This window comes from Gossypium raimondii, chromosome 9 (genome assembly GCF_025698545.1).
Source record: "Gossypium raimondii isolate GPD5lz chromosome 9, ASM2569854v1, whole genome shotgun sequence".
Classification (NCBI taxonomy): Eukaryota; Viridiplantae; Streptophyta; class Magnoliopsida; order Malvales; family Malvaceae; genus Gossypium; species Gossypium raimondii.
Genome location: NC_068573.1, coordinates 5,417,567 through 5,431,534, shown reverse-complemented (window position 1 = coordinate 5,431,534; position 13,968 = coordinate 5,417,567). Strand labels below are relative to the sequence as shown.

General features: G+C 35.7%; 1 protein-coding gene across 2 annotated transcripts; it reads left to right on the top strand.

Annotated features, from left to right (window-relative positions):
- The first annotated feature begins 9,451 nt into the window (after nt 1–9,451).
- On the top strand, nt 9,452–12,992 carry LOC105798223 (MDIS1-interacting receptor like kinase 2). 2 transcript variants are annotated; one of them, XM_052620899.1, is made up of 2 exons: nt 9,452–12,255; nt 12,559–12,727. In XM_052620899.1, exons 1-2 carry the CDS (start codon nt 9,504–9,506, stop codon nt 12,585–12,587), a joined length of 2,781 nt encoding a protein of 926 aa, XP_052476859.1. In that variant the 5' UTR covers nt 9,452–9,503; the 3' UTR covers nt 12,588–12,727. The 2 variants fall into 2 exon arrangements, with proteins under 2 accessions (XP_052476859.1, XP_052476858.1); XM_052620898.1 differs by having other exon boundaries at nt 9,453–12,255; nt 12,513–12,992.
- The last annotated feature ends 976 nt before the right edge of the window (nt 12,993–13,968 follow it).

Genomic DNA, 13,968 nt, shown 5'->3' with positions numbered 1-13,968 from the left:
TAGGGAGATAGGACTAATGACTTAAATCTACTTCTCCACTATCTTGGGAAGATAAGATTCACCATCTTCGATCTGCTCTACTACTACTTAGGGAGACAGAATCTGCAATCTTCAACCTGCTCCACTACTGCTTAGGGAGATAGGACTAATGGCTTAAATCTGCTTCTCCACTATATTGGGAAGATAAGATTCACCATCTTCGATCTGCCCCACTACTGCTTAGGGAGATAGAATCTGCAATCTTCGACCTTCTCCACTACTACTTAGGGAGATAGGACTAATGGCTTAAATCTGCTTCTCCACTATCTTGGAAAAATAAGATTCACCATCTTCGATCTGCTTCCCTATTGCTTAGGGAGATAGAATCTGCAATCTTCGACCTACTCCACTACTGCTTAAGGAGATAGGACTAATACCTTAAATCTGCTTCTCCACTATCTTGGGAAGATAAGATTCTCCATCTTCGATCTGTTCCACTACTGCTTACGGAGATAGGACTGATGGCTTAAATCTGCTTCTCCACTATCTTGGGAAGATAAGATTCACCATCTTCGATCTGCCCCACTACTGCTTAGGGAGACAGAATCTGAAATATTCGTCCTACTCCACTACTGCTTAGAGAGATAGGACTAATGCCTTAAATCTGCTTCTCCATTATCTTGGGAAGATAAGATTCACCATCTTCGATCTGCTCCACTACTGCTTACGGAGATAGGACTGATGGCTTAAATCTACTTCTCCACTATCTTGGGAAGATAAGATTCACCATCTTCGACCTACTCCACTACTGCCTAGGGAGATAGGACTGGTATGACAACTTCAATCTATCCCACTGCAACTTCAGGGGTATGGGTAACTTTATTGATCTGTTATCTGGGGAACATGACCTGTATAATCTATTTTATAAACCTAATTATGCCTAGTGATTAGGATGACATGATCAGAATGAATTAAATGCTCCTAACTAGACTTGTATGAATGATATTTGTATGAATGCAGAAATGTCATGAGAATGATCCCTCAACGTTTAAGTTGTTATTGCTCATTGTTCAATAAGGCTTTATTGCCAACACATCAGAATGTTATCTTGTTCGGTTGGTAATGCTCATCTCTTACTTAACCGGATTGCCCCCACTGTAATCTTCAAAGTTCAATCCGCTTGTGATCTTCAAGGTTAAGGCCACTGTAATTTTAGGACATAAAATTTGAACCATTTTCCTCCAATCGAGTATAAGATCTGGCTCTTTCTCAAATCTCTCCTACTGTAATTTAGGGGTATAGGATCTGAATCTCCTTGGCCTTACCGTTCCCAGGTGTCGTACCAAATGCTTATGCATAATTATAGAACTTCATCTTCTTATCACTCAGTGATCATTGCTTGTTTGTTCATTAAAGCTTTGTCACCAACATGACATCTTGCCATTTTGTTCAATTAATGTTTGGACAATAAAATCCGAAAGGATAGTCTTTAAGTTAGACTCTTCCTTCTTAGATATTTCACCCTTTAAACTTGGTGTTTTCTAAACAATAGTCCTGTTTCAGATTCCTATATTATTTAGAAACTTCTAGAGTAATATGCAAAACTTCCATTGTGAAAGTATTATTAGTCCATTAATCATTATTCCAATGCAACATGCTTGCAAAAGATCATAGCGATGGATAAAATAGAATTAATTTGAGCGCATAGCCCGAAGTGGATAAATTATCAAGGATAGTAAGAATAAAAGGGGAATTAATTGGGAACACGTATCTTGAAAAAGAATGAAGTATTCCAAAAAAATTCAATAAAATAGTATGAGGACTAGATGCCCTAGATATTGCAGCTTGATCTTCTCTGTACAAACTCTTTGAAAGACCATTCTGAGTTTGACATGTGTTTAGGAGATCTACAGGGCTTTGTCGATACCCCAAGATGTCGCTTACCCTTTCCTGTTGATTTAGGTATAACAAGATCACCATATGCCTCAATTTGGTCAAAATTTGAGCTGCTCTGATCACCTCATGCCCCATTTTGTTCCAAAATTTGAGCCGCCCTTTTCAGGTTTTCAACTCAAATCCCCTTTGGTCTCAAGGCGCCCTTTGCGGGTTTTCACCTTGGCCTCTCCTTTTTATTTTTTTCTTTTCTCTTCTTCTTTCTTTTTTCTTTTTTTTTTCTCTTTTTCTCTTTTTTTATATTTTTTATTGAATCTAAACTCATAGGATTAGGTATGTCCTTGTTATCCCTTTCGATCAGAATTGACGCTTTTCCAGATAAGGCCTTCCACATAAGGTTCTTCCCAGCTTGGCATGAAGTTATTTTTGTATGGGAAAGATCTTCAATACCAGGTCCCTCTCATGGAATTCTCTAGGGCGAACTTTTTGTGAGCTCACATCATTTGCTTTTGGTGCATTTGACCATGATGGATAACTTTGAACATTCCTCTTCAATCGGGATTAGATCTAAAAACTTAGAGAGAAAGAACATTATCTTCAATAGTCAAAACCGCGATAGGCCCAAAAGCAATGCATTGCCCCGACAGAGGTTTTTTTGCCTCCAATACACTGTTTACTTTGAGGCGACGTGATGTTAATCTTGAACAGATTGCCAACTTCTAATATCGTGCTCTTGTTCAAATTTAGTACATTATCAGATATGATCCTTTTTGGCATTCCATACTGACATATGATTTTTTGAGAATTTGCTGACTGTCGACTTGTGACGTTGGCATATGAAGCGGCTTCTACCTGCGAAGATAAATCAATGACCATTAGAATCTTCTGTCGAGATCGACCCAATAACCTTCATGCCCCACATAGGGAGGAGTCATAGATTCCATTGATTCTTTGTAAGGTAGGATCTGTTTTTCATCTTGTTCTACCATCCTCAATAAGTCCGGAGATAGGCTACAATCTATGTCATCTTCAAAATCATGAGATCTCTCTAAACACATGTCTCGCTCAAAAGGAGATTCTAAGTCTGTAGCAGCATTACTCATGTCGTTGATATCTAGGGGCCTATTGTAGGCACAAAGGAATATACAAGGAATATATGAAATTATGTACAGTATGATTATGAATGAATAAAATAATGATTTAGAATGAAATCTAAAAGAATGAAAGAATCAACAATAATTCTTTGTAAAGAATGAAAGAATATTGGCTCAAAAATGATCGCAAAGATGCATTTCATTAAAATAATGACGTTCAGACATGAGCCTATTCAACAAAAGAGTTCTCATTGCCCCTAGGCTAAAAGCAACAAGTGTGTTCTGAATATTACTCTAAGTAAGCTTTGAATACTATAGAGATTTCTTCCACGGTCCTATTGCTTAGAAAACTCCCAGGGTTATAAGAGCAGATATCTATCAAGGTCCCTTCTTCAGTTGCTTTTTCACTAATAACAGATGTGAACAGCTCCCAAACTTCTTCATGCATTGTATTCACTCCATTATCAGTCATGATTAGGTAGCGGATTCCCTGCTACGTTTGGTTCTGATGGGTCGCCAAATTTTACGATCCACATCTTAATAAATCTTTCAACCAACTTCTTGAATGTAGTACAATTTTCAATCGAGCCCCGTAATTCCCGCATGATACTCGCATTGGGCATTTGCATTGTACCATTTAGGATATGGAGATTGCATGGGTTTTAGATAGGAGGGAGATACCACATGTGCGTCATATAAGTTTTGGTACAACTCTCTATACGTCATTGGGATGGGTGTGAATTGGGGTCTTTCTTCATTTGGCCTTGGATTGGATTCCTGCCTTGAAGAACCTTGATGGTTAGTGGTTACTGCTCTTGCTTGTCCCACCATGATTGGTTTAGAATAACCCTTACTAAACACGATTGTATTGTTTATCTCGTGCTCTTTCTTCTTTGGGGCCGACCTCTGGGCGCTTTCTCCCGCTTTTATCTTACCGCATCTTATGGCATTCTCTATCATTTCTCTTGACATCACTATATCTGAAAAGCTTTTAGTGGCGCTGCCCAACATGTGATTGATAAATAGAGCCTTAAAAGTATTAATGAAAAGTATGGTTGTCTCTTTCTCCAGAAGCGGTGGTTGGACTTACGTTGCTACTTCTCTCCATCTTTGGGCATACTGTCTGAAGCTCTCACTAGGCTTCTTTTCCATGTTCTGCAATGTGATTCGATCAGGTGCTATATCCATCACATGGTTGTACTGCTTCACAAAAGCCTGCACCAAATCCTTCTATGAGTGGATGTTGGCCCAGCTCAATTGGTTGTACCATATTGCCGCTGACCTGATCAAACTGTCTTGGAAGCAGTGAATCAACAGTTTATCATTGTTGATGTATCTCGTCATCCTTCGGCAAAACATAGTGATATGAGCTTCAGGACAATTGGTCCCGTTATACTTTTCAAACTCTGGCATTTTGAATTTGGGAGGGAGCGCCAAATCAGGTACCAAACTCAAATCTTTAGCGTCTATTCCTCGATGGTAATCGACATTTTCCATGGCTTTAAACTTCTCTTCTAGCCACCGACACTAGTCTTCTAGCTGTTTTGGTAGGTCCGTTCTTGCCTTCTTTATTTCTGCTACGTCGTCGAGATCAGGAACCACGGGATTGGTAGGATTATCCCCAGGATTAGAACCTGAGCCTGTTGGAAAGTTGATTGACGGCGGGGCACTGAATTGGTATTGGGATCTAATGGTAACAGGTACACTCTGTGGGTACACCTCTGGTTGTGCCTGGATAGTAGTTGGGGCGAAACCTGGAGGATAGGTAGGGTCTTCGTGATCATCCCCAGAATTGACCACAGGGCTCTTCCCCTTATCATGCCCCCCAGCCAGTAACTGCTTTAAATTACTCAATAAATCTATTTGGGATTCTTCCATGTCTTGCTGCATTTTAGCTAGTTTTTCTTGCATCTAATCTTGCATCCGATCTTGCATCTCCTTTTGCAACTATTCCAATCTTTCTAATCTCTGATCCATTACTTTTTTTTGCGACGGGTACTGTAGTGATATCTAGTTGGCGGATTTTTGTTGGTTTCCAGGGTAACTGTCATAATTTTAATTAATTAGGGCTTTTTTTAAAACTTTAATGCATATGATAAAATGCAATGCAGATAAATGGATGCAAAAAGAGACGTTGATTCTGGGTTTAATTCTATTAGAACAACTTTACTAGAAAACAAATCCCTTTACATAAAACGGATATATATACGGCTTCGCCTTCATAGGCGGAGACATTCGATCCTCTTCTTTATTCGAGCGTTAAGATAAATCTCACGAACTCTTCAAAAGGGACGTCTCTTCTATCTCCTTTTTGCTTGATCCGGACTGCGACTCGTTGCTCATTCATCGTCGTGATGCTCGTTGGCTTCTCTTTAAGAAAGTTCAGCGGCTCTCGAATAATCTTTGTCATCTTGAATCCTTCGGCAACGGAGCAATGGTCATTTAATCCTCCATTAAACTATCATCCTTCTCTTATGACGTTTTCTTGGACCATATTCAGACAACTGTATTGTCATCCACTTTATCAAGAAACCCGTTTTCTTATGACAAGCTCTCTATTTAGCAACTGAATGTGACTCAACACATCTTTTTTTTTATGATGAAAATGTAATGCAATCATAACCAAAACAAAAAGAAACAGGTTAGTACAGAGCAAAATCAAGCAAGAATAAATAGAACACTTATTCGGGTGACCACTAGGGGTTTGACGTAGTTCTACCTAAGGTAGGTTCCTAAGGTTCACTACATGTTGTTTGGCTCTAAAGCAAAGGTACCCGAACCAGCAGATTCCTCGATCCTCACCTATTATAGGCTCATACGGACCGAGTTCAGTTCAGGGGAATACATTTCCCTATAGCGGTACGGAGATGAAAATCTCACGAAGACATAGGTACGGATGTATCCTGAAAGCGATCCACTATCCTGCACGGAGGTGAAAACCTCACGAAGGAGTAGCTTCTCACTCCCACTTAAAAGGATATGACCGAACGATCATGTAAATGCAATATGCATAAACTATATCGAGACTTACATAAATAAAGCAGATATAACAAAACGATGCAGACTATGTACAACAAAAGGATCATGAATTTGAACCAAATTATCCATTTTCGACAAAAAGACAAGAAATAATCAACTTGTGGCTTGACTCTCTTATTTTGGGTCCCCAGAGGAGTCGTCAAGCTGTTGACACCATTTTCTTGATAAAACAGGGTCGACTTGGATTTTGAAAATGAAAACGAAAATGGGAGTCGCCACCAATCCTTTTTGATAAGGTGTGATTGGGTCACCTTGAAAAGTGGTTGTTTTTAATAAACAACTTAATTTTATTAAAACAACGATTTTGGTCCATGAAATTCAGAAAAACGAGTTCGAGAGTCGGTTACGTACGAGGAAGGATTAGCACCCTCGTAACGCCCAAAATTGGTACCTAGTTGATTAATTAATGTCTTAATGTCGAATATTGAAAACCTTGAAGAGTTTTAAAAATACGATCCTAAAAAAAACTCGAATAACATGGGTTAGAATTTAGGATTCTCTTGTTCTGAAAAAAAATATCACATCCAGCACGTTAGGATACAATACTTAAAACCCTCAAAACCAAGATCACCTTATGGTTCTAAAACCCATACTTTAAATTTTAAAAGGATATCAGGCTATTTGGCTAAACGAAAAATCGAAACCCAACACATTAGGGCACGCTTTCTCAAATTTCCAAACGCAAAATATTGCCTTTATTATTTTTTAGAAAAATCATCATCTCGAGAAAACGACATGTCATATCCAATGCGTTACGACACAACGTATCGAATTCCCGATACTAGAATACATGCCGAAAAATTTACTTATTTAAGAAAATATTTGGCTATCTCGAATTTAAAAAAGCGGATGATGCCCAGTGAGTTAGGACACGATCTTTTCTTAATTCTCGAGATTGTTTAAAACTCGAGTTTGAAAAAATTCATGTATTTAGATTTTATTGTGAAAATCGAAACCTAGTAAGTTAGGCTAGACCTTCTCAAATCTAAACACGAGATTTTGCTTATTCAAAAATCATAATTTATGCATCGACTAAAATTAATCTAACACAAAATAGTAGGAATAAAACACGATGTTAATACGCGTGCAAAGCAATAATGAATTCGACAATGTAAATATGAATAATATGAACAATCATCAAAATGAAATAAATATAAGAGACAAATCAATCATATAATTGTAAATAAATAAACGAATAGAATTAAAACATTGTTTCAAAATAATAATGAACATGTAAATAACAATAAAAATGAGTACAATTAAAAATGTAAAGAGATATATATATATATATATATATATGTATGTATATAGATATAAATTAAAAATATGTATGTATATGTGAATTATAAAATATATATAAAAATATACATATAAAATATATATTTTAAAATATAAAGAACATATATAAGTATGTACATGAAGTAAAATATATATATGTAGGTATATAAAATTATGAATTATGAAAAATATAAAAATATGCATATATATGTATACGTTTATAAAAATTAAAATGTGTGGAAACAAAAATAATAAATGAATAAAAAGGGTACACATAAATATATAAAAAAATTGATAATAAATGAAAATTGTATTAAATTAAATTTAAAATAAAATTGAGAGCCCAAATTAAAAATAAAACACGAAAGGGACTAAATTGAGAGAGAAATAAAATTAAAGATCCAAATTAAAAAAAAGAAAAAAAAACGAATTAGTGCCCAATATGACGCGCGTAAAAATAGAAGGATCAAAATGGGAAATATTCTCGCCTTCCAAAACACTGCGTTTCATGGTGGACCAGATTGTAAATAAAAATAACTTAGAGGGCGAAATTAAAAAACAAAAAGAACTTAATTGCAGAATCATTTAAACGCGGAAGGGCTGAAAGCGCAATTAGCCCTTCCGTTCAAAAACACGCGGATCCTGGCTTGGAGCGGGTCGGGCGGATCGGGTCAAAGCCAAAACGGCGTCGTTTTGGTCCCTGAGAGGCAAGCCCAAAACGGCGCCGTTTTAAATGCCTATATAAATCAAACTTTTTCTTAAAATTTCATTTTCTGCCTTTTCCTTAAAAAAAAAAACCTAAAATTCTCTCAAGCCCTCTCTCCCCTTTCCAGATGCCGGCCAGAGATCCGTTGTCGACCACCAAATTTACATTGGGTGGCCGGTTCTAGTGCCTCCGTGTGTGGCGGCGGATGTTGGAAAATTCCCCTCTTCTCTAGTGCGACTTCTCGGCTCCTCTTACCCTTCCGGCGACGGCGAAAGGAGGTAAAAAAACTTCTTTTTGCTATCTTTTTTTGTTATTACGAATTAAAATAATAATAATAATAATATGTAAATGAAATAGAATCAGATGAAAAAAAGAAAAGACCTTTTATTGCTTTTTTTTTGAATATTTGTTTTCTTTCTTTTTTGAATAGATTTTTTTAATAAAAAGAAGAACCCCCCTTTTACAATCGGTTTTCACGGCTTTTATAGCCATTGATACATTATTTTATTTTATTACTATTTCTACTACTGTTTTGTCCTTCTCTGCTTGCGTATTTTGCTTGCTCTTCTGTTTTGCAGGTGGTTGGTGGCCGGTGGCAGAGTTGGTGGCTGACAGAGGGCAGCGGCGACACATGGGCAAGGGTCAGAAAACCTAGGTGGCTAGGGTTTCCCCTTTTTTTTGATTTGGTGTTGGGCTGCTATAGGGTTTAATTGGGTATTGGGCTAGGTTTAGATTTCGGCCTTTTGGGTCTGCTATTTTATTTTGGGTTTTTGTTTGTTTTGGGTGTCCCTTTTTTTGTAATATTTGGGCTGTTTTGCTGTTTGGGTACTGGGCCCGGGCAAAATTTGGGCTGTACACCCAGAAAATTAAAAAAAACAAAAAATAATATAAAAGTGAATAAAAATAAAAAATAAATAGAGTGAGATAAAATGGGGAAAGGTTGTTTTTAAACTCTCCAAAATTTAACTTTGTATTATTTATTTAGAAATATTTAATAATCATCCTTTAAAATAAAGAAATATTAAGTAATTTTATTGGTTCTCTATTTTTTATTTCTTCTTTTTTATATGACTTTTTGTTATAAGAAAATAAAAAATTAAAAATATAATTTGTTTTTACAATTTGGATTTTGAAAATAATTTAAATGAACTAAAATTTTGAATTAAGTTTGAAAAAAATTGTGGTATATTTAATAATTATTTTCAAAAATAACATAAATATTTCCTATCCCAGCAGTTGCTGGAAATTTGAAAAATCTTGTGTTTAAATATATCAACAAACAAATTGGTTGGTCCAATCTTACATAACTTTTGCTTCCTTTATCACCTTCTTAGAAGTTTCAACAAAGAAAAAGACAACATTTGCCACAACTTCCACTTTACTTGTAAAAGACCAAGACTTTGAAATTAATGAATATGTGTTACACAGTTGACTAAAAACTTTGAAATTAATATATATCCAAGAAGCTAAAGTTTCAGAATAGGAGTCCAGCTTCAGCCCTCAACTTCATAGCTATGAAATCCTACTTCTCCACTTCTATCCCTACCTTCTGTTTACTCTCTATAATGGCAATCACTAGTGGCATTACAAGAGCAACAAAAAGTGATTCTGAATGGCTGGCAGCAGAGGCAAAAGCGTTGATGGAAACAGGGTGGTGGAGTAATTATAGTAGAGCTGAAAACCATTGTACGTGGCCTGGTATCCGATGCAATGCTGGAAGTGTTGTCGAGATTGATCTTGGTGGCCATGGTCTGAATGGGAGCATAACACCTCAAATAGGAGCACTTTCTGAACTCCAGATCCTTAACTTGTCTTGGAATAGTCTTACAGGTGAGTTGCCTTCTTCACTTGGAAACCTCACTCAATTGGCAGTGCTTGATGTTTCTTATAACCATTTTCATTCCATTCCCTTGGCAATTCAGAAGATGGAGAATCTTGTTTCTCTAAGTTTGTCTGGGAACTTCATTGATTATAATGCTTCAGCTCTTGGTCTGTTGACCAATCTCACCCACTTGAAAAAGCTAATGACTCTCAACCTCAGATACTGCGACCTCAGTGGTCCCATTCCACCGCATATTGGAAAGCTAGAGAGTATGGTTGATCTTGATCTCTCACAGAACGGACTTGTTGGTCCAATCCCATCTTCTGTCAGCAGCTTAACCAATCTTTCCTCATTGTTCCTTCAAAGCAACCAACTTAATGGATCCATTCCAGAAGATATTGGGGGACTAACGAATTTGGTTGAATTGGATCTATCCTCCAATAGACTTTCAGGTCACATCCCTTCCTCTTTGGGTCAGTTAACAAAACTGGAATCTCTCTACCTCTACCATAATCAAATTAATGGTTTCATCCCCCATGAAATTGAGAGGTTGAAGGATTTAAAATATTTGGATCTCTCAAACAATTGGTTTGTTGGTCCAATCCCATCTTCTGTCAGCAACTTAACTAATCTTTCCTCGTTGTTCCTTCAAAGCAACCAACTTAATGGATCCATTCCAGAAGATATTGGGGGACTAACGAATTTGGTTGAATTGGATCTATCCTCCAATAGACTTTCGGGTCAAATCCCTTCCTCTTTGGGTCAGTTAACAAAACTGGAATCTCTCTACCTCCACCATAATCAAATTAATAGTTTCATCCCCCATGAAATTGAGAGGTTGAAGGATTTAAAATATTTGGATCTCTCAAACAATTGGTTTATTGGTCCAATCCCATCTTCTGTTAACAACTTAACCAATCTTTCCTCGTTGTTCCTTCAAAGCAATCAACTTAATGGATCCATTCCAGAAGATTCTGGGGGACTAACGAATTTGGTTGAATTGGATCTATCCTCCAATAGGCTTTCAGGTCACATCCCTTCTTCTCTGGGCCAGTTAACAAAATTAGAATATCTTAACCTCTCCCATAATCAAATTAGTAGTGTCATCCCTCCAAGTTTGAGTAGTTTATCCAATTTATGGTGTCTATCCATGGCTTCGAATCTTTTGGAAGGTCCTATACCCCATGAAATTAGGAGTTTGAATACCCTGATCTACTTAAATCTCTCAGCCAACAAATTGAGTGGACCCATTCCAACTCAGATTGGTAATTTGTCAAATTTAAGATACTTAATCTTGGCAAAAAATAACTTGAGTGGAAGGATTCCCCTGCAAATTGGTGGCTTATCTCTATCCGAGCTTGATTTAAGCCATAACATCATTAGTGGAGATATACCTTCTCAACTAAATTCCCAAAACATTGAACTTAGCCACAACCTTCTCCAAGGAGTGATACCTTCCAAATTTGGGAATTTAACTTATTTATTCAGCTTAGATCTCAGTTGGAATAATCTAACGGGCACGATTCCCGAATTTCCATTTCCTGTGGGGAACCTCAATTTGTCGTTTAATTCACTGAGGGGTCAAATTCCAAATGGATTATTGCATTTTGAACCCGAGACATTTACAGGCAACAAGGATTTATGTGGTTCCATTCAAGGCTTCCATCCTTGCCCTTCATCTCCAAATGTAAACCGAGAAAGAAATAGCAAAGTAGTGAAGCACAATCTGCTTATTGTTATTCTGGTTCCAACTTTGTTATTTTTTGTCTCGACTTTTGTGTTGGTGACATTCATCCTATTCCGACGATATAGAGCTAAAACTTTGAAATCTGATTCAAGTCCAACCAAAAATGGAGATTTATTCACTATTTGGAACTTTGATGGAAAGATTGCTTTTGAAGACATCATCAAAGCCACAGAGGATTTTGATATCAAATATTGCATTGGAACTGGTGGTTATGGCAGTGTTTACAGAGCAGTTTTACCAAGTGGCAAAGTTATTGCTTTAAAAAAGCTCCACCGATTGGAGGCTGAGCAACCGGCTTACGATACAAGTTTTCGAAATGAGATCAAGTTTTTAGCAGAAATACGACACAAGAACATCATCAAGCTCCACGGATTTTGTCTCCACAATCGCTGCATGTTTTTGATTTATGAATATATGGAAAATGGAAGCTTGTTTTATGCCTTGAGCATTGATGATGAAGCTGTGGAATTGGATTGGACCAAAAGAGTGAACATTGTCAAAGGTGTCGCACATGCTCTATCTTACATGCATCATGATTGCAACCTTCCAATTGTTCATCGAGACATCTCAAGCAATAACATTTTGTTGAACTCTGAATTGGAAGCTTTTATTGCTGACTTTGGGACTGCAAGACTTCTTGATCCTGATTCATCTAATCGAACTGTAATTGTTGGGACGTATGGATATATTGCCCCAGGTTCTGCACCTTCACTCTCTTCTTATCTTTTTTATTTAGTTCTATCCATTCTTAGTTTCTGCTGCTTATTTGTTTCGAATTACATATTAGAATAATGAGGGAAATAAGTAGAAAAGACAAAAGTAAGAAATATCAAATATAAATTACAAAAATTAATTCGAGGTTGGAGGATTCAAATGCAAACATACATGCAACTAAGATGAATACAGAATATAAATTAACATCTATTTAGCTTTTCTTTTTTGTTTTAATTACAGAACTTGCTTATTCGTTGGTCGTGACCGAAAAATGTGATGTTTATAGTTTTGGAGTGTTGGCATTGGAAATATTGATGGGAAAGCATCCCGGTGAATTATTGTCAACACTATCATCATCATCGTCTCGTGTCCAAAATTTCATGCTAAATGAAATTTTGGACCCTCGATTATCAACCCCGAGAAGTCGAAAAATGGCAGGAGAGATCGCTTTTATTGCTGTCATTGCTTTTGCATGCTTACGACTTAGACCCAAAGCTCGACCAACAATGAAATTAGTGTCTCAAGAATTCCTACACATCAAGTCTCCAATTGCAATGCCTCTTCATGAAATATCATTGATCGAGCTTAAGAATCATGAGATGTTTATGAGTGATGAAAATCACAAATAAATAAATGATTTGAAGTTGATGTAATGATATAGGAACCAGTGGAAAGTGATAAGTAGAATAAATCTTCATCAGTGCACGACATTGTTATTCATAGTTGCTTTCTTTTTTTTTCCTATTAAATATTTAACATTTTTGGTTTAAAGACATGGCTTTTAATAATTAGAACTATGTTTTAATAATCAAGATGAATTTTTAATTTTAGTTAAAATTTACACAATCTAATAAATAACATATATATAAATATCAATAGAAATATTTTTAAAATTAAATATAATAAACTTAGCCCAGTTGTGAATCTTGAAGTAAAAACTTAATTTAATTAATTAGCTTCTTCACAACAGAGTACTTATTTGATTCAAATAATCAAATCACAAAATGAGTTACATTATAAACACAAATTTAATTCCCATATCAACAATCTAAAATTACATTAAATAAAAAAATTATTTAATTTCCATTGTTTTCGTGCATTTCAATTTCGAGGTTGTTAGGTTTTAATTTTATTGAATATGGTTTAAATCACCTCTTTAAACAGAATCCACATTTTAATATAATTTTAGAAATAAGTTAAAATTTAACTTAATTTTAGAATTAGAATTAAAAGTTTGGTTCTACATCATGGTTTACATTAAATTTCATATTGATTTTAGGATTGGAACAGAATTTTAAACCTTAAGGGCCAAATTGATTTTTTTAAATTTCAAATTTAGAGTTATTATCTTTAATTTGCAAATTTAAACACGAAATTAAGATGAGATTAAATCAAATTTATTTTATTTTGATTAAATTCAAAATTGAAATTAGTCCGGTGAGTGACTAAAAATAGAAATAATATGGGATTAAATCAAATTATTATTATCATACCTACTAAAAACTCAAAATTATTTAAAAATAGAAAAATTATTTTTTTCTATTGATGCTAAGTTGTGATAAAGCTGATTATTAGGGGCAATTTACCAGAAAAAGCCCTTTTTTTTCAAAATTTACCGAAATGGGCCGATTTTTTGATTATTTACCGGAATGGTCCATTTTTCGGGAAATCGTGCCCACGTAAGCGATGTCGAGTG

Excerpts from the sequence above, each read along its gene's own strand:
- LOC105798223 (XM_052620898.1), top strand. The coding sequence starts at position 9,504 with ATGAAATCCTACTTCTCCACTTCTATCCCTACCTTCTGTTTACTCTCT. Across the intron at positions 12,256-12,512 it reads GTATGGATATATTGCCCCAG|AACTTGCTTATTCGTTGGTC; the intron begins GTTCTGCACCTT and ends TTTTAATTACAG.